At 41.6% G+C, this 24,035-nt stretch overlaps 1 protein-coding gene across 2 annotated transcripts; it reads right to left on the bottom strand.

The window, feature by feature from the left end:
- Nucleotides 1-174: 174 nt before the first annotated feature.
- gas2b (growth arrest-specific 2b) lies at nt 175-9,703 on the bottom strand. Of its 2 annotated transcripts, XM_033989309.2 has the most exons (9): nt 9,552-9,703; nt 7,923-8,027; nt 7,476-7,503; nt 6,705-6,835; nt 5,768-5,831; nt 5,269-5,340; nt 4,800-4,878; nt 4,614-4,721; nt 175-378 (listed from the first exon to the last, which is right to left on the bottom strand). In XM_033989309.2, exons 1-9 carry the CDS (start codon nt 9,697-9,699, stop codon nt 175-177), a joined length of 939 nt encoding a protein of 312 aa, XP_033845200.1. In that variant the 5' UTR covers nt 9,700-9,703. The 2 variants fall into 2 exon arrangements, with proteins under 2 accessions (XP_033845200.1, XP_055088014.1); XM_055232039.1 differs by lacking the exon at nt 7,476-7,503 and having other exon boundaries at nt 6,705-6,846; nt 7,870-8,027.
- Between the last annotated feature and the right edge of the window lie 14,332 nt (nt 9,704-24,035).

The raw sequence follows: 24,035 nt of genomic DNA, 5'->3' as shown, positions 1-24,035 counted from the left end.
AAAATAGACACAATATCTGATCAGAAATTCAGAATATACAGTATAAAGACAGGTTTTCAGTACAAAAATACAAAGTTGAGGTAATAAAATATCATCTTTCTCTAAAACTTCCCGTCTAAACCTAAAGTCTCACCCTGTACCTGTGTAAAAAAAAAAAGAGCTTTATGTCTGTCTCTACTTCTTATTTCGATAATGGGCTCCCACCACCATGTAGCTGTCCGGGGACATCTGTAGGGGCGCGGTTTTGACCCTGTCCCGACACACTCTGACCTCTGGCCTGCTCAGTGCTCCTCTGCACGGGTCGTGTTTCTGCAGGTAGCTCAAAAAGGCCTCCCAGCCTCCTCCGACTCGCACCATCACGTGACGCTCGTTCAGCATCTGTGAAGAAGAACAGAACTTTATTTAAGTCATGTAAAATCAAGCTTTTGGTCCAACGCTCTACAGATAGAACTGCTTTGCCTTGAATGTTCCACACGATGGGATTAAACATCTCTTTTGCAATGCTTTTTGTTGAATTACATGAGTTTTTTTAGCTAAAAATATCTCTTTTCTTACTGTGAGGGGGCTCGCCTCTCCGTAAATATGACCTGTAACTTAGTCTGGCTGCATTACCTGCTTCTCTTCATGGAAATAAGGAAGTTTAATCCCAAAACATTTCAGGCAAAGCATTAAAATCATCAGGCATCATCAGAAAAAAGCTTTAGAGTACTGAATAATTTTACTGGAACTCGAACTAAACCAGGACTAGAGCCAAACCAGGTCAACATCAAGACTAAACTGGGCTCAGATTGATTGTAGTTTTAATAATATGAAGTAAAATCAATGTTACACAATAATAAATACAATAATAGTCTGATTTTACATCTCTTTGCAAAAATGAGCAGGTAGTTTGTGGTTTTTTTTACTTTAGTACCAAAAAAACAAAGAATAACTGACAGATTACGATAAAAAAAGCTTAAAGATGATGATTATGGAGCATTAAAACACTTAATTATGTCCTGATGCACCTCAGTCTCACCACAGTTGTTTAAATCCTATAGACAGGCTGCTTGTTTTCCACACTCATGCATATTGCTACAGTACATCTAGTACTATTTGCTCCCACTACACGTTCATGTAATATTCATGTCAGATCCTCCTGCCTCGGCACTAGCAGTAAACGGCAAGTGGTTTCTTGGAAAGCTTTGTCAAAATCTCATTAAAGCAAATGAAACAACACCTCACGGCACCAGCTGAGCACACATCAAGCCCTCACGTGAACAGAGGCACAAACGCAGCAACATTAGACGACAAACAGTTCAATTATTCTCATACAAAGCCTCTTATACCATCACTTTTCAAATACTAAACCCACAGTGTGTTTATCTGGTAACAGTAGTCCGCAGCAGTGCATGTCTGAATCCACACATCAACAAATGTTCACGCCATATTTGTCCACAAAGGAAAACCCTACCGCTGCCATGGCAACACAATATGAAACCCTGAAATTGAGACGAGTTCAGCATCTCCCAGTGGACACCAGAAATCCCCCAGGACGCCGCTAAGCTCGTGGTTGCCCCCTGTCAGCGCCGTCCCCGCCTCCTTTTTCCAACCTTATCTCCAATAAACCCGTCATTAAAGAGCCATTAAGAAAGTGATAACGCAAGAGGGGCCACGTGCGAGGGACGTGAGACGAGGAGGGACGAGGAGGAGGGGGTCAATCACTCACAGGCGGGGACAAAAGAGGAGACCCCCATCTCAGCTGTCATCGGAGGGATTAAAATGTAAAGGCAGACAGGGGTCAACAGTGATACAACAGTCGACTGTCAGACACGCACTGAATATGAAATGTGTTTTGCATCGTGAAAAAAGCGCAGAGGGTTTAAAAAAAGCTGCGTTTAAAGGTCAGAATGGTGTCCAAACTGCGGCCCACGGGCTTAATGTGGCCCTCAGACCAATTTTTATTCAGTTGAACCAGCACAATTGATCATAATCAGTGCTTTTTAAGGCAAATTTGAGTAATCCTACCAATATAACCTAAGTAACATCACGTTGCGTCATCATACAGGACTAATATTCATATTTTAAGTCGTATTTAAAGTTTGTTAAATGCACCGTTTGAATTATCCACTGTATTCAGACGGAGAGACGTGGCCCTTGGTGAAAAAAGTCTGGACACCCCTGGGTTATAGTCACGGAGCTCAGGAGGTAGAGCTGTGACCAGGAAGTTTGCATCAAGTTTATTCAGAGACAAACTGCAACAAAAAGCCCCAAGTCAGCTGTGGCTACGGAAAAACCAACCACTACCAAGAACGGAAAGTACAATTCTGTGTTTTGTTTTGTTATATTTGTACATTTTTAGGCCACTATAGTTTACAAAAAGTCCTCAAACGCCAATGTGCACAGACACTGCAGGAAAGTGAAGTGTCTTGCCCCTGGACACAAGATCAGTACGTGTCTGTAATCGCTGTGGACTGAACCGCAAACCTCTTCAGTGTTTCAAACTGAGAGCAGGTTTCAAAAAGGCTGATTTGTGCCTGTTTTTGACCTTTATAACGTTCCTCCAGACGCTGTGTTTGTACGCGGCCCCTCCCCTGGACCTGGACCTGGACCTGGACCACGTCTCCATAGGACTGTCCTACGTCTGCAGCCTATAAACCCGCGTCTGGATTCCCCTGTTCCCCCCCCCCCCCCCCCCAGAGCTGTGTCCCATTGATTCCAGCTCCAGTTTCTGTTTGAAAAATACATGAGTGAACTATAAGAGGAAACGAGGTCATTTCAGCAAGCGCCAGTAGGGGGCAGAGTTTAGCTGCAGCCATCAGTGGTTTAACATTGGTCTGAAAAGCTTGTCCTACTAAGAAAACAGCAGCATCACAGTAAAACAGATGATTTAGATCCACTGGGAATAGACAATGGGAACATGTCCCCGTGTTTGTGCTCGTGTTTCACTGGGTTTGTGTTTGTACGAGGGTTTTAGTCTCGAGTTACACGTCTATAAGAGTCGAATCCAGGAGTCTCCAGTATCTCCTTCCTCTAGAAAACACACATTTCCATATTTTCTTTGTTGTCTGAATAATATAAAGCAGAAATTATGAATCCAGAGAACTTAAACACATGTAGTTATGTCGACTTTTTTCATTTCTATAACTGAACGTTTTTATTTATCCTTCAATTTATGCAATGTACTAACTTTATTTTTAGTTTTTTGAGCCAATTTCACCCAATTTCAAGAAGCCCAGACTGTGAAATCAAGAGCACGTTTATCTCATTAGGACAAAATAAGCTTCCTTCGTAACATGATGAGCATTAAGATCTGCTGCTGTGGTCAAAATGGGCGTTTTTTCCTGTTTTAAAATGTATCTGATGCTCTATTTTAGACGCCAAATTGAGATGAATGTCGTTTTAGGGCCGTCTAATGTATTTCCATCTATTGACATAGCCAGACTCTTCATACAATACCACAGGAGAGCCTAATTGAGCAGGAGAAGAAAGAAAACCCTTCCTTTTTTATCACAAAGAAAAGAGGTGCACTCCAGAGCTGGCACCGCTGAATAGTCTCCTGTGGAAATGGGGGAGACTGGAGACGCGGGAGGGGAGGGGAGGGTGGGGTCGCCATGCGTGGGTCACTCATTAACAAGCTGTCTTATTAAAAAGCCCCGGCTAATGACTTCTGTGTAATCAATAGTATGTGCTCTTTACAAAGGTTTGCACACATTTCCCTCGGAGCGACACACGTTGAGTCTCACCGTGTGGAAATGGAGGATCATAAAGCATTTTCTGCAGGTAAGTGCGAGCAACAAGGTAAAGCACAGATTTATGCAGAGGTTAAAATGAGGAAATGTGTCGTGTGGAGCAGAGGTGGAGTGAATCTGCTGAAATATACAATAAGATCTGACATAAATGTGCTGCTGTAACAGTTGTACAGTTGATCTTAGTTTGGTTTTCCCTCCGTTCTGTTCGTGTCCCGCCTTGTTCTGTTCTAGTTTCTTCTGCAGAACCAGGTGTTGTTTGACCCTAAACCAACCCCCTAAAATAAGACGTGTGTCAGTCGGTGAACAGAGCTGCTGATCACTACTGAACCTGTTCAACCCTTTTTTCAATACGTTTAGACTTTCAATGGAAACAACTCACCCAACAGAAGTGACTAATCATCATGTCGCTCTATATAATCTGTATATACTATTACATATAATGTTTTTATCTTGAACCAGATCCAAACCCTGAGGATCTGACATTTCCAGCACTTATCTTTATGAAAACCATCTTTATAGTGACATGTTTGTTTTGCCTTCAGGTCTGAACTCGGAGTTGAAGGTCTCAGTACTGAATAAAATCATTGTGAGCTCGGTCTTATCCTGTCCATTGGTTGCCAGGCAACCCAGCCTCCCAGATGGCCATTTCTCGAGCCTTTGTAGCTCACATATGGGCGGTGCACGACTCGGGAGAGGCAGCATCCCGTACGGCTCAGATCAGGGCACTTGTTGCTGCTTCTACTAATAACAACCTGATTATTTATGTGGTTTCACACAGGATCCAGCAGAAGTATAATCATATTAGGAGAAATGGCCTCTTAGGATGTAGAGGAGAGGAGTTTGTGATTGTTTTATAAAGTACTTAGATACAAAGAAACTTACACGGATGTACAGAACTTTCTCTCCGATTCGATAACAACCTTTCGGCTGCTTTTCAACGGGAAACTTTGTGGCACAAGTGCAGGGAGCGTTCTTCACGATGTTTTCAACCTAAAAGTTCAAAAGACAAAGGGTAGATCATGTACATGTTTGTGCGTAATATTAAATCAGTGTATTTAGTGCTCGTACAATATTATCCAAGAGCGTGTTGGTGTTTGCGCTCCGTCTTTTTGTAGATTTGTTGGCGCTCCGTGGGTTCGTGGAGGGAGTGACGGAGGGAGTGACGGAGGGAGTGACGGAGGGCGTTACTGGGGGCGACGGGATGATCAGTGCAGAGACCCTGGCAGCGGGCACAGGGATCTGACACGGAGGCAGAGATGGAGCAGGCGTGGTGGTGGTGGTGGCGGCGGTGGTGGTGCTCAGAGGGATAAATACGGGGGTTTGCGTCGCGCTGGAGGTTGTGGCGGGACTGGGTGGAGCTGGAGGGGGCGGGGTTTCAGGTTTGGGGACAGGAGCAGGTTCAGGTGGGTTTGTGACCGTTGGGGACAAGGGGGCAGGGGGTGGAGGAGGTGGGGATGGGGTTATAGGTGGAGGTGATGGAGCTGCAGGTGGACTTAGAGAAGGAGAAGGGAAAAAAGACAGAGATAACGGGGATAATGGCGACAGACCGGCTTCTTCTCGCTCAATTTCTCGCTCCAGCTTCACCAAACCTGGAGGCTCCACACCGTACCTGGACCGTTTGGGGCAAAAAAAAGCAGTTTTTTAATCCGTAAAGTCTCACAGATGATTAATTCTGGCTCTATTTTAGGAATGGGTGATATGCAATAAATAAATAACAGTTTTTTCAACGTCTAAATTGAACCAGATTGATGTAGAGTTTGTATTTTTCTTCTGAGAGTTGATTCTTCACTGCGATTCGTTAAATGCACGCGTCACTCACTCCAGATTGAAAGATAATGACTAAAAGAAGAAGTACGTGGGAAAATAGCGTCTGTTTTTGCGCTAAACAGAGAATTACTGCGTCACCATTGGACGATATCATCAAACAAGCATTTTATCAAAAGAATAAGTTGGACAGTTCGATTGTTATTGCCATATCGCCCAGCCCTGCTCTATAAATCTGCTTCATGCACGATTGAATGTGCTTAGATCTTTACCTGGCTGCGATCCGCCCCAGCTCTATCAGACATAGACACACTTCCCGAGGCTGTTTCTGCAGGACTTCCCACAGAACGTGTGTAGTACAAACAAATAAGGGAGGGGGTGGTGGAGGCGAGACATGAAAAGTGAGTCATCCTCATAGAAAAAAAGATGTTTCCGGAGATAAAAGTATGTCTCCCTGAAAAGAAGCCACTGTCTGAATAAAAGGGCAAGTTTCTGTGGCTATTGTGCATCTGCCTTTGAAGCTGAGATGAAACTCGTGTGGGCTCTGGGCGGACAGCTGAGGGCATGAGGGTGCAGGGCTCTGGATCTAGACGTCGGTGCAGAGCCAGACGCTGCACCCACAACGTACAAACAGGAAAAGTAACATTATTAAACGAGAGATCCCCAAGATTTCTATTGCCTGTGCTTTTATAATTCATATTTGCATGTCGTAAATGAATTAAAACCAGTAGAAACAGACAAATATGATCACATTTTACTTGAATTCTATTGCTGAAATGATTTTCTTCAGCAATTATTGATGTATTTAAGGCTCTGTACCTGAATTTTATGACTTCTAGTTCAAGAAAACGCCCTCTCAAATCAAAAACAATATGTGAGAAAGTATGATAACACCTATGCTGTTTAATTAAGACACGTTTATTGGATGAGAAACAATATCTGAAGAGCATTTGCAGAGGAGAAGTTCATTTTTCTTGCTTTTCTTTCAAAATCAGGTGCAGGATCTTTAAAAAATTGCACCTCTAACCCTAAACACAAGTAGAATATTCACCTGTGCGGGTCGTCCTTTACGGCAGCTCAAACAAAAGAACAGGAGAAATGCACAATGTTTATTTCTCTAGACTCGTTGAGCATCTTATAACTCTCTTTAAAACACCTGCATTTATAGATTATGCCAGATTTGCATCACTCACTCACGTCGTAACTTACCCAGATCTTCAGACTCAAACAGATAAGCTTCGTCCACACCGATTTTGCGACACCAGTACAGGAAGTTGGCCGTGTTGTCTCTGGCAAAAAATGATCCTGAAGTTGCGTTTGGTCTCCAGTGGATGACCCTCCTGATGAAGTGCTGTGGGTGGAGGAAGATAAACACAAAACTCACTATGAAATGTGTGAAATGGCAGGAAATTAATGATATATTTGTCGCCATGTAGATTTTCCTTCACTTCACTTCAGTTCAATTGTTTCTTCCAAAAAGCAAATCGACGTGACTAAATGATAAGGCTTAATCAACAAAGAAAAGGCAATATTTTAAATGAAAACCTTAATTTAAACCCTCTCCTCGCAGCATTTAAGACAAAAATATAATTGCATTGAAACACATCCTGCTTCATCCTCCTGCTGCTCGTCTCCGCAGATTATTGCTCCTTAAAAATGTCGTTCCTTTGGCTGTAATATTCCACAGTAAACACTTATCAATCTGTATCAAAGTGTGGTTTTAACTTTCCACCTCCAGAACGTTAAAAAAAAAACACTCCAGCCCCATTTAACACAAAAATAGTTCAATATCATCCTCAAAAACTAAGATAACATTAACTTTACTTTCAAATTTCCGCCCTAACACAAACTGTCACGTGTCTGTTCTGTGAGACACCGTCGTATGAATCATTTTCTCTTCATATTTACACAAAGCAGGTTTGATTTTCGTGCAGATGTGGGAGACTCGTCGCAGACAATGTGGCCTGAGTGCAGCTTTACAGAGGAACATGAAAGGACGGAGACAAAGCTCACTCCAGTGTCCTCTGCCCCGACCTGGGCCGTGGTCTGAGCCTCTCCCTCTGTCTCTGCTGACCTCACTGTGACGTCAGTGCGTGCAGATCACACGCTTCACCTGCACTAAACTCATCACTCCACCCCACATGACCACGATGAACCCACACAATTCAGCGCTGCGTGAAAAAAAGCTGATAAAAACTGAATTATGTGAGTCTTAAACTAGGAGGAGACGTGAGTTATGCCTTTTTTTTTCCACAAATGGCTCAAATGTTGATCTGAAACCTCTGTTCTCTGTTTGTGGACATCATTAGTCATTAGTTATTTCTTTTTTATATGAGATTAAGCGTCCGTTTACCTGTTGCTATGGCTCAACTACTCGTGCATTATTCCCAAACTTCTCCCTGACCGTGCTCGTGTTCGTTACCTTGCTGTTATTCGCCTGCATCATCTTGTCCTGCAGCATTTGTGCGAGCTGACAGAGGATAACGCCATTGTCCAGACCGTCCATCAGGCTGTCCGCTGTCAGGTCCACCTCTTCAGACAACAGACATGCAGAAAAATCCATTAAATGTGTGGATTTTCTTCATATAAATCATCCTGATGGGCAAGATGAAGCCCGAAAAACAAAACATTATCATAAGATTAACCACAAAAAAGCAGAAATATCAGCTTGTTTTGGAGATAAAGTGGTGTTTCTGTCTAAATTTGAGATCATTATAGTTTTAAACATCTCTGTATATATCTACAAACACTTTTACATAACATAAAAACGCACAAAATGACACACAACCACAGGAATGTCAAGATAAGAAATTCCAAGCAACAAAACAAGTGTGTGCAAACATCCAATTCACCCCCAACGTTTTATGAACTGACCCCCTCCCGTATTGTCACGTTTGTTCTGATGTTTAAACTGTCTGGAAATAATTGTGATTGTAAAAATAAACAATCAGTCGCACGCTGACGTCTTAAAGCGTTGTCACTCCACACACAGGTCTGGGCTTGTAACCGCCACTTAGTTTTAACCTCACAAGGCTCTAAAGTGCTGCAGAATCTTCCCACTTTATGTGAAGTCCCAGGAGCTCCGCCGGGGACGTGTTTTTCAAAGCTCGGGGATAATAAGTAGGTTAATGTGCCCCTGTGCATCGTCTGACTGCAGCTTTTCAACGTAAAAGCCCCTGTGAGTTCATGTTTAGCTTGACACGTAAACAGAATAAGTGATATGATATGGACCGTGCGATTAATCTGATTTAAAACTGTAAATAAATACAATAGTGTGTTATAATATGGACATTGGACGCTTGTTTTTTCATAGAGCCACAAACAAAACTGATTATTAAGTGTATTTATCCTGTGCAGACCAACACTGGACAGTATATATTTACATTTATTTACATTTACATAAGTTAACAGTAAATAATTGTCTCAAAAAACTGTGATTTTGACGTTTCAGACAGTGTACAGAGTTACTACGGAAGAAATATTCTCCTGGAGGTCAAAGTTTTACCTCATTTAAGCAGCACAGATAATAGTTTGTAATGAGCTGAAGTGGTTTGTGGTTTTCTAAGTGCACGTAGCATAAAACAACTGCTAATTTTAGTGACGAGAGGCGCTGATATTCAAGCAATATTTGTCCAAGAAAATTTGCAGGATAAAACAACATATTTTGCAGATACAAAAGTAGCAGAAGTATAAGAAGTACTGTATTTTCTGGACTATAAGTGTCACTTTTTTCATAGTTTGTCCGGGGGTGCGACTTATATATGAAATTATTCCACATCTCTAGGATTGTGTACCAGTATTTACTTCCCTGTACCACTAAATATTTAACATTTCAACCTTACACTAATTAAAAAAATATCTAAAACTGAACAAAAATGCGTCTAAAAGAAAGCCGTGTTCTGTTTTTGTCAAATAAATCCCCCCCAAAATGCGACTTATATTCCAGTGCGACTTATACATGTGTTTTTCTTCATTATTGTGCATTTCTGGTTGGTGCGACTTATACTCCAGAGCGACGTATACTCCAGAAAACACAGTACTAGTAACAGTCCTCACCCAGTATAGTGTTCAACCACAGAGCCAGATCCTCCTTCATGGGCATCAGACTGGCATCGTGTCGAAACGGGAGCCACTGGTTGTACTCCTGAGGGCTGGTGAGGCCTGGACCGCAGTACTTGTATCTTTGGCCCCCGGCGCAGTTCATCCCCAGGCCTGTAGGGGGCCTCGGGCTCTCGGCTCGCTCAAAACTCACGTCCACTTCGCTCTCCATGATTCAGGTCCTGGGGCAGTACAAACGTTTGATTTAACAGCTTCAGTCGTTCAGAAATGCATGGCAAAAATGTGATGAAAGATAAAGGTTTAAGCACAGATTCAGCTTTTGGTATGTTTTAAAACGGCACTATGTAACTTTTCTAGTGCTTGTCTCTGTGGTGATATCGCTGATTCACCTGGAATGTTGCACAGTACGGCATTAAACGGATCTATCAACAGTTGCAGGTGTTTTTATTACTACAAATAACCACAAAAACATGTGTAATTTCACGTTTACACGGGTCTGATCGTCATAGAAATAACCTTAGAATAATTTAATGCCAATAACAAACTGACTGCTGATTCTCCACTAGAAAAGTTACATAGTGCATCTTTAAAGCGACTCGTACATGTATCACTAACCATTTTAAAGCTTTATGATGTTTAACCTTTAGAAAAAATACACTTGACGCAGTGTTTTTAACCTTTTTGTGCAGGTACAGGATGAAAAACTCTGATTAAACGTTACAACTGACCCCAAAATTCTGTTACATTTTAAAATAAACTAAAATACAAAGTTGCGGTGCATTGACTTCGCGGTAAATCCAACCCAGCAGCTCAAAAACCTTAACACGTTCTGCCATGAAACACCATTTTCCCCTCTCGTCTGTGACTGAACCCCAACACCAGCCTCATTAATCAAAGGGCTTAGAGTGAGTGACGGCGCTCGGGTTTAATAAGAGCCACAGTAACGACCCAGAGCCGGTCTCCTGGTACCAACACGGCTCATTTATTCTGCTCCCAAAGCAAAAGCTCCAGCCTCAGCCCCGTGTGGACTCGTGCTCCGTCTGTAATATTTGCTGCTAATCAAGTTGAGTTATGACAACATTAGAGAAACGAAGACAGAAGAACAATTTTAAACGGAGAAAATAAACTGAGACGTGATGGTCAGACACAAGAGCTGCTGTTTACTCATCTAATGCTTCTACTGACCTGAACAAGTAACAGAAAACAAACAAAAAAAACAATAAAAACCAAGTGTGAGCTCTTAGTTTTAACACAGACGTCGAAAAAAAATCATAGTTTACTCGTTTACATAGTTACGTTTCACTATTTTCCAAGTGATTTGTCTTTTTTGTAGTTATTTTTCTTTAGATTTTATTGTCCGTCTCCCTCTGTCGTCCAGGTTTGATCCAGAGTAAAAGACAAAGTTTAAATCCAAACGTTGTAGGAGTGAAAACGTTTAGCCGCTCGTCGAATTCTGGTCGGATTAAAGCTGGACACTGCCTTATATCTGTCTGAAGGAGGCGCTAACGACACTGAAACTGTAAAAATGTGCACAGCTTTAATGGGCGTAATGTCTCGGGGCTCTATTGTTCTCTTTGTCAAAGGAAAACAAAGACAACAAAAACAATAGAGCTAGATTTTATTGTTTTATTTCTAAAAAAACCCTCCAAAAACCATCACCAGTCATAGAAATATCATAAAATATAACTTAAATTTGCTCTTTTCCTTCTGATTAACACACTGATGAGACAGAGACGCCGCGTTGTCATGGCGGCGTTTGTGTCATAATCAGGTAAAGTAAAATCACACCTGGTGAGCAGATGTTTGGGATCCACACAGCTGCACGTACAGAACACGTTTATACTGCTCTTCACCAACAACTGTAGATAATGAACAACAAGCCCATTATAAATCCCAAAGAGCGTGAAGACAGAGGAAGTAGGACGCCGTGGTTCTACAGGAGAGGAAACTCGTGTGCGTTTTACGTGTACCACATTAAGTCCAGGGTAAGTACAGCTTAATCTTCAACAGATGAGGTTCGGTTCTAAAGACGTGCAAACGAGGAATAGACTGGACCACCTGGGACACGGCAGATTATTCAAGTTTAAATTAGAAAAGAGATAAAAAAAAGAACTATATGATGTCAGGACTTGATCAGTTATTGAAATAATCAGTAAGTCATTTAAAAAAGCAGTAGCATTTGAAATAATCTTTTGTGTTTTTTAAACCAGGAGTGGTCCACAGGGACAAAAGTGTCTGAACCAAACAACAAATGTAAAAAATAGTTTGAGAATCGCATAAAAAAAATCACACTTGTAACTATTATAATACAGTCATGTTTGTGTTGGGACCTGGAGACTCTCGTTTGTCAAAGTTATTCTACGAAACCTTAGATTTATCCTCTCTCCGGACGCACCTGATTCTGCAGTTTAAATGTCTTGATTCTACAGTTTAAGTATCTTGATTCTGCAGTTTAAATGTCTTGATTCTGGAGCGTTTGTGTCCTAATTTTGCAGAGTTTAAGTGTCTTGATTCTGCAGTTTAAGTGTCTTGATTCTACAGTTTAAGTGTCTTGATTCTGTAGTTTAAGTGTCTTGATTCTGCAGAGTTTAAATGTCCTGATTCTACAGTTTAAATGTCTTGATTCTGCAGTTTAAGTGTCTTGATTCTACAGTTTAAATGTCTTGATTCTGGAGCGTTTGTGTCCTAATTTTGCAGAGTTTAAGTGTCCTGATTCTGCAGAGTTAAAGTGTCTTGACTCTACAGTTTCCGTGTCCTGTATCTGCGTCCGACACGTCAAACTACCCGTGGCTCGTCCCGTTTACACTGACATATGATGTGCCACTATCTGATCTGATCCGGGTCAGGTTTGACTCCCGTGTGAATGTAGCACGCCTCTGCTTCTGGACCCAACAGCGGGACGTCCGAGGCCCCCCGTCCGACCGCGCTGACATGTAGGAAGAAGGACCCTTTTGTAAACACATGATGGAGACAGGGACATGGGAGAGGGGGCCACCTGTCAGCTTTGAGCCGGGTTTACGGGTTGACCGGCGGGGCACGAGAGCCTCTGTCTCCAACAAAACATCCAGGTGCAATATTCACACCTCTGCTACAGGACGGCCCTGCTGGGAAGAGAAGCCAAAGGTCGTACAGTGGCCCATGTGCCAGACACTAGCCGCTTTATGCAGCTGCAGAGGGTCTGTCTGTAAACGGAACAGACGCAGGCCCGAGCGTGTATCTTTGGTTTCTCACCTCATTTACTTTCAAGTCTACAAAGTCAGATTCGCTCCAGTGGCATTTCACAGCCTTTAATTGTCGTCCCAATAAACTGGAACGTCTTCACAGCCTCTGAAGCTTTTATGGAGAATGGCTAAAAATTACAGCCCAGCCTTCCTGAAAAATGTCGGTACAAGTGGGACTGACATGTATCTTTGTGCGCTGCATGAAAAAATACATTTAGAGTTTCCAAAGTCAGAAGTAACAAGTTAAATCCCAGGAATATCTCACAACTTTGCTCCAAAATCCCAGAGTTTTCCTTATGCTAGAGTTGGACAATGCATGAATTGAGCTGAACATTTGGGGCATGTCTTCAAGATACTGTCGCCCTGTGGCTTTTCCTCGGCCTCTTCCAGACAAAATAAACCTGGAATGAAAGTTTTATTACCTGCTGAGACCACCTAACACAGGAGACTTCACTCAAGACTGGATTTAAAGACGAGTGGAGCAGAAAGCAGGAGAGAGAACTAAACTTTAGATTCAATTATGAAGTTATTAACCTCACCAACTTTGAATTCAGTGTCAGTTTTAAACACTATTCTACTAAAAAACACTAAAATTCTCACTTAAATGAATGAACGAAAGAGTCCAGTTGCATTTGCAGTTGCGCAGAGATGAGATTTGCAAAATTCTAAAACTTTTCTGTCGTCTACTTTTGTTATCTACACCGGCAAAACATATTCTTGTGTATTTAAGCAGAGATACTCACTTTTACAGCCTGTTTCCTCCAGATTTTCCTCAGACTCGTGGTTCTCCAGAGGCAGAGCTACATCCCTCTCAGACAGACGTGAGTCCGGGGCAGGTCGGCCACATGTAGCTCTACAAACGCAGACGTGCTCCCTCCAAATGCTCCAAACTTAAACTCCTCTGCTCCAAACTCTTCTGCTCCAAACTCTTCTGCTCTAAACTCCTCTGCTCTAAACTCCTCCGCTCTAAACTCCTCTGCTCTAAACTCCTCTGCTCTAAACTCCTCCGCTCTAAACTCCTCCGAACTTAAACTCCTCTGCTCTAAACTCCTCTGCTCTAAACTCTTCTGCTCTAAACTCCTCCGCTCTAAACTCCTCCGCTCTAAACTCCTCTGCTCTAAACTCTTCTGCTCTAAACTCCTCCGCTCTAAACTCCTCCGCTCTAAACTCCTCTGCTCTAAACTCTTCTGCTCTAAACTCTTCTGCTCTAAACTCCTCTGCTCTAAACTCCTCTGCTCTAAACTCCTCTGCTCTAAACTCTTCTGCTCTAAAATCCTCCGCTCTAAACTCTTCTGCTCTAAACTCTTCTGCTCTAAACTCCTCTGCTCTAAACTCTTCTGCTCTAAACTCCTCTGCTCTAAACTCCTCTGCTCTAAACTCCTCCGCTCTAAACTCTTCTGCTCTAAACTCCTCTGCTCTAAACTCTTCTGCTCTAAACTCCTCTGCTCTAAACTCTTCTGCTCTAAACTCTTCTGCTCTAAACTCCTCTGCTCTAAACTCTTCTGCTCTAAACTCTCCTGCACAGTGCTCCTCCTCACGCTCCTGCCTCCTGCAACTTTGTGGTGTCAGTTTACACCGAGCTCCAGCCTCCTGCACCGGGGGAGTCCTAAAACTTTAGAACATTCATCAGGATCAGTGGAGTATGAAGTAAAAGCAGAGACAAACATGATTAACTAAAAGTACAAATGAGAAATAAAGAGTCGTTAACGAAAAAGCTGCAGGAAGTAAAATGTGTTTAATTGTGGTTTCTTAGCAACGCAACCTCAGAACCGTCAATGAACACTGAAGTTACTCTTGTTCTGTGTGGATTTTTTATTTATTTTAATAATTATAGAAAGGTCATTGTTTTAACGACAAAATGCAAAACACATATTATGACATAACAGATAAAAAAAGAATAATATTTAAAGACAAACCTTCATCTGTTTTGTTTAAACTTTTGGAAATAGCAGAGGTAGGATTATAAAAGTGTAATTAAAACAGGAAAAAACAAAAATGTATAAGAAAATGTACTTTAGTGAATATAAAAGTGGCCAAATATAATAATTAAATTCTTGCCATTTTTAATTTTTATCATGTACAAAAAATAATATGCTCAAATTTTCATAAACATCGTGGTCAATATGTTTTTTTTTTATACATTTTTCAATAGGTTTTTGTTGTTTTATGTTTTTGTGCATCTTTTTTGTCACTAACATTTCCTTAAAGATGTAAAAAAAAAACAATTTAATTTGAGCTTATAATGATGTTTTTGTGTTAAATTAGGCTGAATACAAACCACATTTGGATCATTCTTGAAAACAGTTAACTATCTGAGCATTTTGATGATTAAAATGAACATGATCTATTCAAGTTGCAGGTTTTTTTTAATGCAGAACAGTGTTTTTTATATGTTTATACCACAATCTGTATAAATAGGTCTGTGGTTTATACTGAAACTGTGCAACTTGGCGGCACGAGGACGTTTGTTTCCTGATCAAAAAAAGAGTTTCAAATCAAATATAGTTACTTCTACATGTTTGTGACAGTACTATAAGCATAAAGTATCATTTGTTCAGCTTGTTTTTTAGTTTATATGGATCAAAAATAGACTAAATCCTGATCTTAGTCTCCTCTTTTATTGGGAAATACTCAATAGACGTACACGTAGTTTAGTTTTATTAAAGAGAACTGTTTTAGTCTCTCGGTGCAATATTACTAATTAAAATGAAGTATACTACATATGTATGAGTCTAAAGTATTAAAATCCTTCTCCCCTGGGTGTTGGGTGGGTGTTTGGGCACATCCACGAGCTTAACCTCTCTGCGTCGGTGTTGTCGTTGTGTGTCCAGTCGCAGGTGCTGATGCTGGTTCATTTTGTGTCCCTGTCTCTTGGGATGAGTCACTACTCAATCAGACACGCCCCTCTTCTCCCATGGTGCACCTTGGCTGGCCCTCTGCCTGTTTGCACTGGTTAGTATTCATCAAACTCCAGTAAATGTCGTGGGATGTGTCTGTCATACATATTGTTACCGTGGCATTTGTCAGATATCTTAAAGTCGGCGTGAATCGTGTAAATGGAGAACATCAGACCAAAGGCGTCTGTGAGAAGTTTGTAGTTTTTCTTGACTTTGTAGAGAAGTTAAAGCTGAAATAATGTGCGTTTGAGCTGGTACGGTATAGCGGACATACTGATGACAATTTAAAGACCTGTTAAACTCCCTGAACAATGACTCAGGGGCCCCCACTGAGATAATAAATAGTCCTGCACAGTGTAAAACAGAGCTGCACTGAACACTGTTTTTCACAGGCCCAGACGTCAGGACTTTGAGGAGGGGGTTGTATTTATGCTCAGGACTCCGCCTCCCTTGTTAAGTCCTCGCTGACACGACTGCATCATTTTAGCAGGAGGTCTGGCAATGAGAAAATGATTAAATTAAAACTATGTCTCAGTGACACGATCTGGTTCAGTGCACAGATGACAGATGGCGTCGCTGGTTGCCAAGACAACTAAAGCTTAATCCGCCACCTCCTCTGGCTCCCTCTTCAGTGGTGAGGAATCGATAATTCAGCTCTGGGCACCATGTGCTGTGTACCACTCAAATGAGTCCCCAGGGTCAAAGAGACCCCGGCCCATCAGATGGGACACACTTATTAGGAACGCACAAGTGTTTTTAAGGTGCTGCCGACAAAGACTCAGACTGAACAGGCTCAGCTCATCAAATGTCAAAATGTTCACAGGGTTTTATCTTTAATTTGACAAAAAGCCTTAGTTTTATAAATGTGCAGTATTTTAGTGCTCTTGTTCACTTGATGTTTTTATATTTATGTCCTGTTCCTTCTCTGCTCAGTTCACTGGAGAGGCAGATGTGATTATTTAAAAATGACTGTGTGGCTGTAATTCCAGGTCTTAAATGTTCATTCAAAGAGCATTAACGTGTCAGTGGGACAGCGCCTTTAAGGCATTCACATAAAGGAGTAATAAATAATATTTGGGTGGGTTTCTCTCATGATTGATGTTTGCTGTCAGCTGAGCCGGGCCGGGGGAGCAGGGGCCAGTGGCTCCGGGGCCAGTCCTTCTTTAATTAAACTTTCTGTCAATTACACGTCTCAGAGTCGAGTGTAAGTTACACCAGAGTCAGGTGCACGGATCAGCACATGATGATCTGATACTGCCCTTTAATGTACATGGTGTTGTCCCTTTAGGTGTTTCTTTTCATCAGACTTTGTTTTCACTCAGAGCAGCTTTGGAGAATAACAACTGACCACCAGAGGGCGTCATAGCTGCTTCTTCACATGTGCATTTTGTCTGGAGTGAAAAGGGAAAAAGGGAAACCATCTTTACTTTAGATGTGCACAGACTGTGTCCTTTATCAAACAGGATTATGAAACAAATGATCCTAAACTCATGATACTTGTTTTAAAATGAGACTGTGACATGTCGAGATCTTCCACATAAATGAGACTGAAGCGTTTGAGTCCAGAGTCTATGTTTAAGTCTCAAGAGCAGCCATTACCCCGTGCACCTCTCTGTGCTGCTGGGAGACCAAACAAAAGCCTCGAGCTTGTGAAAACCTGGAGTAAGGCGTGGAGAGGGCTCATTCGTCTCTCTGTCACTGCGCCTCCAATCACTGTGATTTTAACAAGATTACTGGGAGCGAGTGCAAGCAGTGGAGTAGTGCAGTAATGTCATTATCATGTGATGGAGTGCCCCAAACAGCTGTATTATCACTGTCCAGTCGCTTAACCCCTGTCACCACATGAGCGATCGCTGCCCCGGTGAATCTGTGACGATGAACAAAGACCTTTTATTGTGTTGGACCATTACAGTGGAGTGTGTGCAGTGTTTTTTTCACTTTATAAGGTTGTGTTTGTTTAGATTTGAGCAGGGACAGGGGAGAATGCAACGTCAGAAGATATAATATTTAGTTTTGAATTGAAACTCATGTTCAGGCTGCGGTTTACTGATGCCACAAGGTTAATAAAATGTTTTTTTTAAGCCAAATACAACCACAAGATTCATTTTACCTGTGCATTTTCACTTTAGACATTTGCTTCTAAAGTGCATCTCCAATTATCTTACATTTTTGTCAATATTTAAAGTTATGATCTCAACCCAACGACCTCATTTTTGTGCACAGTTTATGCATTTGCCAAACAGAAAAATAGAAATCTTCAGCTCTAATAGATTCTCTCTGCTCTCAGCCTCCGCCCTTTGCACCACAGTGTCTCCTGACAACCACATTTCTCTTTTGCCACTTTTTTTTTTTTTTTTTATACAAAGCATCCGTTCAGTCTCCATAGCAACTGATCTCAGTTTTAGAGGCAGTGACAAAAGCTCTCAAGGACAAACACAAATACATGTTTCTGCTACACATTAATGAATAGATCTGCACAGAGAAGGACTGGAGCAAAACTACGGCTACGACCGAGAGAAATGAGACTAAATAATCTATAAAACAGAGCGTTTTCTCACTCACTGCTTGTCAGTTTTATGTATTATTCATTTTCTTGAACGCTACAGGGAGCAGATATTTGTGAAGAGACATGTGAAACTGTGAGCTGTTTGTTTTTTGTATTTTTTAATCAAATTTCCTTCAAACCTAACCCTAACTTACTTGGTTAAATGATCATTAACGACACTACAGGGCCGTGCAATAAATCACATTTTAATTGAGATAAAAATGCAGCTATTTCTGATGTTTTGGTCTTTTTAATCAAACTGTCAATAAAAAACAAAGAGTTTAGACTTTTATTTGTGTTAAATGACAAGGATTAATAGGTTTTATTGTTTATGTTCAGGAAAAAAAATAATATTTGTTTGTATTTAATTAGACAAAATAAAATTAAGTCAAAAAACGATATAAATGGATAAGAGGAAACATTATTATTAACATATTTGTAACAGTGACTAATGTAGAATGGATCCATTTTGAGAAGATAAATACCTGGTTTAAGATTTCTGCAGCTGTGATATGTTCTTAAAAAGCATCTGTTCTTGTTATTTTCACAGTTTTTAAAAAGTTGAACTCAAAGTTGAACCAGATTTCCTCATGTTTATCACTTCAGACGCTGAAGGACGGAGCACAAACGTCACAAACGTCTCAAACGTCAGAGGTTCGGTCGTCACACTGACATCAGCCGCCTGGAGCAGACCCCTGAATATCCTCTTTGTTCTTAAGTTGCAACAAGGTCATTTTAACTGCGTCTGCGATCGTGAAGACGTGAAACAGGTGTCCAGAGAATTTACACAGAGCTGAATATCGTTTACAACATTTAAAGGTACAATTTTGTTCTGTTTTGGAGGGTTTTCCACTCACTTCTCTCACTGGATGTTACTACTTTGCCTGTAATGTTCCACAGTTGGGCCTTAAACTTATCTAGATCCAGGAAGTCAAGTGCAAATGATGCTAAAAAGCCAAGTTACAGGTGTTTTTTTGTGCAAACACAGTAAAAATCCATCTTTAAAGTGATTTTAACCAACAAAACCACATGTAATTTAACCCAGTTTCGACAAATATACATGTTTAAAGCTGTTTTTTGTCGTCGACCGTGTTGTATTCTCACGTAAAACATCTAGAGAACACTGGCTTTGACCTGACAGAAGAGGAGGGGCGGTTAAAGCTTTAAAGCCACAACGTGGAACCTCCTACGCACAGCAACAAACTTTCAGTACTGCACCTGTAACATTATTGTCTTTTTTTTTTACAGTAAATTCATGCAAAAATGTGAACCGTGTCTCGACTCCACTGTTCTTTTGCTTCTTTTGGTTCTTTTGGTTCTTTTGATTCTTTTGCTTGTTTTTGTCTCTTTCCATCGTCTGTGCAAAGGTTTTTCGCGCCATGAGCAGAGCTGGCGATGCGATTTTGTGCTGGAGAAGTGGTTTAAGGGCTTAAATACCGAGCCGGAGACGGACTGACAGACAGAACGAGCCGAAGGATGAGCGTGGCCTCCGTGGACAGCTGGATTGACAGGTCTACGGCTCGTCTTACACGCTCCCCCCCCCGAGCAGCGGTGGTCAAGACACCATTAAAATCTGCTTGTTTGTTTTGGTTCGGAGCAAAGGTGCAAGGTGGAGAAGGTATAAAATCTGACAGGTCTCTAAACCATGCAAATGATTCAGTCCATGTCGTGCCTGGAGGTTGTGTGGAAGTTAGAAAAAAGATGGACTGTATGTGTGTGACTCATCCGATATATCATTCACTGCAGTGTCTGACTCACCATGCAGCAGTGACAGGCTGGAGCCGTGCACGAGGGCCAAGGGGGAAGGATGGAGGGGTGGAGGGGTGGAGGGATGGAGGGTTGGAGGGATGGAGGGATGGCAGAGCACACAAACGAACGGCCGGAGCGCACGTAGCGGAGAGGGCTGATAAAAGAAAGATCATGACATTATCTTATCTCCCTCATCGAGTTCGCCGTCACTCACTCGCCGCGGCTCTTATCGGCCCGTGGGAGGCTCGGGGGGACGGAGGGAAGCCTTTGTGAGGGGAGGGGAAAGTTCACGGTCGCGCATCAAGTGGTTTCTCCGGAGCTCGAGGATGAACGGAGGAAGGTGCCAGAACATGGGATGATCACGGGATGCGATGATCAAACTGTTTTGTAGAACCTGCTAAAGCGAAACTGACTCGTTCTGCAGGTTCTCATCAATGTTAAAGCAAAAATGAAGAGTTAATTTATGTATTTCTTGCAAACAAAAGGTTCAACAGCATCTCCTACTAATGTCAGACCCAAAGTTTGAGTTTGAGACGAGTAGAAGACTCACATTTCAAAGTAAAGACGTGACATTTGAGCTGGATCACCTCAGGATGGAACAAAACAAGGAGTGATACAAGCCAAAAAAAGAGAAATCTGAAAGCGACAGTTTGGTCTGATTGCATCTGTCTTTACTTAACAAGATTAGCAACCAAAAGAGAACAAAAGAGTTTACACGAAATGTTTTCTAACACTGTCACTGTCGACCAAAACAAATGAGTTTTAGTGATTTCTAAAAGGTAAAAATAATCACACAATATTTAAATTTCCTTGACTGAATGTGTGATTTTTTTGTTTTATTTCTTTTCTCTTAAACCTTTTGTTGAATCCTGTGCGTCTTAAACATTGAACTTGTCACAAAAAATGCAACACGTGATTATTTTAAGACGTCTAAACTGGAATCTGACACAGTTCTATCATCTTTCGGTTGACTCGAGGTCTTTTAAAACATCTTTTCAGCGACTTCGAGCATCTTTTAGTGACGCCTGAGCTGCTGTTTGGAGCTAAACTTATTTCAACTCTCTTCCTGCTCTGGAGTCATTTCCTTCATAATTACAAATATTCACGTTACAAGAGAAAAAATGTGCTTTACGTTGCTTATTTTCAACAAAGAAATGTGACAAATTAACATGTTTACTCTGCGTTTTACCATTGACCAAAAGATTTGTTTTTCCATAAACTTCAGGGTGATGAAAAATGTGCATAAATAAATAAAAATATTACGTCTTTAAATGTCCAAAAGTCCCCAAAATGTCACCTCTAAACAGCAAACAGCAGATATGAATTGTAATCATATCTTTTTTATGCATTTTAGTCTTTAATCCATGTTTTTTTTACCAGTGAAACTTATTTTTCTTTGTAATTTAAGACAAAATGCATCGTCTCCCGCACATTTACTTCATAAAATCTCAAATATTTCCAGTTATTTAAGGTAAATATTCAAATACCCAGTCCTTACAGAGCAGCGTTTACACTAAAATAATTCAGATCATTATTTTCTTAGTGAAAAATGACGCAGGTTCCAGTCGAGACAGGGGTTTATTCTGTAAAAATATGAGCGTTTCCTTTAACTCCTGCACCACCTCGAGGTCCAGGCTCTTAAAGTGACAGTGATTTTTTCCTCTTTTGTGGCACTAAACAAAATCAGTTTACAATGGACTTAAGCTGCATTCACAACAGCTTAATACTCAAAGGTGAAACGGTACTTTGGCTGTTTTTTCTTCTGATTTGAGAGGCCATTACACCCACTGCGCTGGATACAGACAAATTCCCTGTAATTTCTGTCCTATTTGATCCTTAATGGGTAAATTGCAGGTTGTTGCAGGGGCTGGATGTTGAGCCATTCAAACAGTAATTATGGTAAATGGTCTGAGCGGAACAATATAAAAGACTGTGTTTAGATCCAAACTGTTTAACACGTTTTGTTGGAGATAATTGGTTTATCTTGATCAGCAGTGGCGGCCGGTCTCTGTCTCTAAACGCTGGACAAAAGAGCTGACACTGAGAGGTCCTTCTTTTGTCTCGTGGCTTTGGGACGTCTCTATCGGACCTGTCCCGCTCTGAGGAAATCAAACAGACACAGTGTGGTCCAACGCACAAAATCAATGAGGTGGGGACGAAACACTGTGTGGACATTGATATATTAGGATTTACTCATCAGTCTGGGCTCGTTTAGTGAGAAAAAACACTACAGTTTAACAGATGTTTATGTTTATGGAGAGTGTGACAAACCTTCATTTTCTCTTATTTCACGTCATCTTTCCTCGAGCACGTGACCAGCTTTTTCTTCTAAAATGTCACGACTCTTATTTTTTAGTTTAATGTTTATTTTGTGACATGAAAAATCACTGTTTTCAATTATCTCAATAATCTCGGCGTCTCGAGATGGAACAAGATAATACTTTTTATGTTTGTTCCTCTCGCACAAAAGCCCTCCCCCATCGCACCGTCTCTGGGTTTTAATGAGATTTGGAGAGAGTGTGAGTGTGTGTGAGTGTTTGGGTGTGAGTGTGTGAATGTGGGTGTGTGTGGGGGTGTGGGGGTGTGTGTGTGAGTGTGTGTGTGAGTGTGTCACCCACTGTGAGGCCATCGGTGACACAGGACAAAAGGAGGCGCGTGGCTCAGGGAGGAGACCCCCCCTCAGACACACCAGCCTGAGCCACACAGGAGCTCACACATATGCACACACACACACACACATACACATATGCACACACAGTCAGGCATATGCACACACACACACACACACACACACCCACCCACACCCACATACACACACACATATGCACCCCCACACACACACCTGCACACACACACACCCCTGCACACCCCTACGCACACACACACACACACACACCCCTATGCACACACCCTGTACTCTGACACACTCACATACACACCCCCACTCACACTCACACACACACACTCACACCCCCCCCCCCCCCCCCACAGGTGCTGCAGGTGCTTAGAGTCTCGATTTCTTCTACTTTATGGATTATTTTCAAATATTTTGGCTGCAAGATTCATTTAAATTTAATAAAATGTTCTATTTGCAGCCTGTGATTTTCAGAGACGAGGTGGTCGAGGTCTGTGGTGTAAAATGTGTCGTGTTGATCAGAGCTCGACAGATCTGTGGTCAAATGTCTGTTATTGTTTTATTTCATCCGTTCATGTTTCAGCCTTTTGCTCTGGATGTTTTTAAAACACTGACAACTGAATCTGGATTTTAAAAGTCAATTTGCAAATTTCTACTAAAATTGTTTGTCAGTAAATTTCCAAAGTTTTTGTCACAGATGTGGAGTTTTAGGTTTAGGGTCGATGTTTTTCCACAGAACGACACTGAGTCACCTCCATGAGACAAACAGGAGACGTCCACACACATCAGTCAACACAAACTGAATAAATTAAACATTTATCAGTTTATACTGTGGAACATTGGAGGTGAAGTGAAAACATTTTCATGAGACGATCAGGTGACAAACCCCCACCAGAAAACTGACCTGCTCCTTAAATGTGCTTCTCTGATAATAATATAAAGCACAGTTTAAAGGAACACTTCACTTTAATGTCGACAGTACTGACACAGTCTGAGTTGCCTCTTTGTTTGGTGACTTCCTGGTGGCAGGTTGCCTTGTCCCAGAGGCTCCCCCTGAACGTCTGACGCACTTCCTGTGGAGAAGGTGGGACGCTGCTCCACCCGAGGAGGAGGTGTGGATGTGAGGAGAGCTGCTATATTTATACCAGCTGCACGGGCAGAGCTAAGATCTCGAATGTGCAGCCAATCAAGCTCCTGGATCTGAGTCAGAGGAGGAACCTGCTGCTTTGGTTCAGCCAGTCACAGTCCAGACACAGACTGTCGTGAAGCTGCTGTGTCGAGGTCTGCTGTGACTGAACTTTAACTGTATTATTATCTAAATCAATCAGAAAAAACAATGCTCTGAAATGACATGGCCTCACTCTGCCTCTGAAAACCAGGAGTAAAACCACTAATCTAATCCAGATTCTTTTAAAACTCAACAAAACCCCAAAT

Source organism: Periophthalmus magnuspinnatus, chromosome 3 (assembly GCF_009829125.3).
Source record: "Periophthalmus magnuspinnatus isolate fPerMag1 chromosome 3, fPerMag1.2.pri, whole genome shotgun sequence".
NCBI lineage: Eukaryota > Metazoa > Chordata > Actinopteri > Gobiiformes > Gobiidae > Periophthalmus > Periophthalmus magnuspinnatus.
Note: the sequence above shows the minus strand (reverse complement) of the source record. Positions and strands in the feature narration are given on the sequence as shown.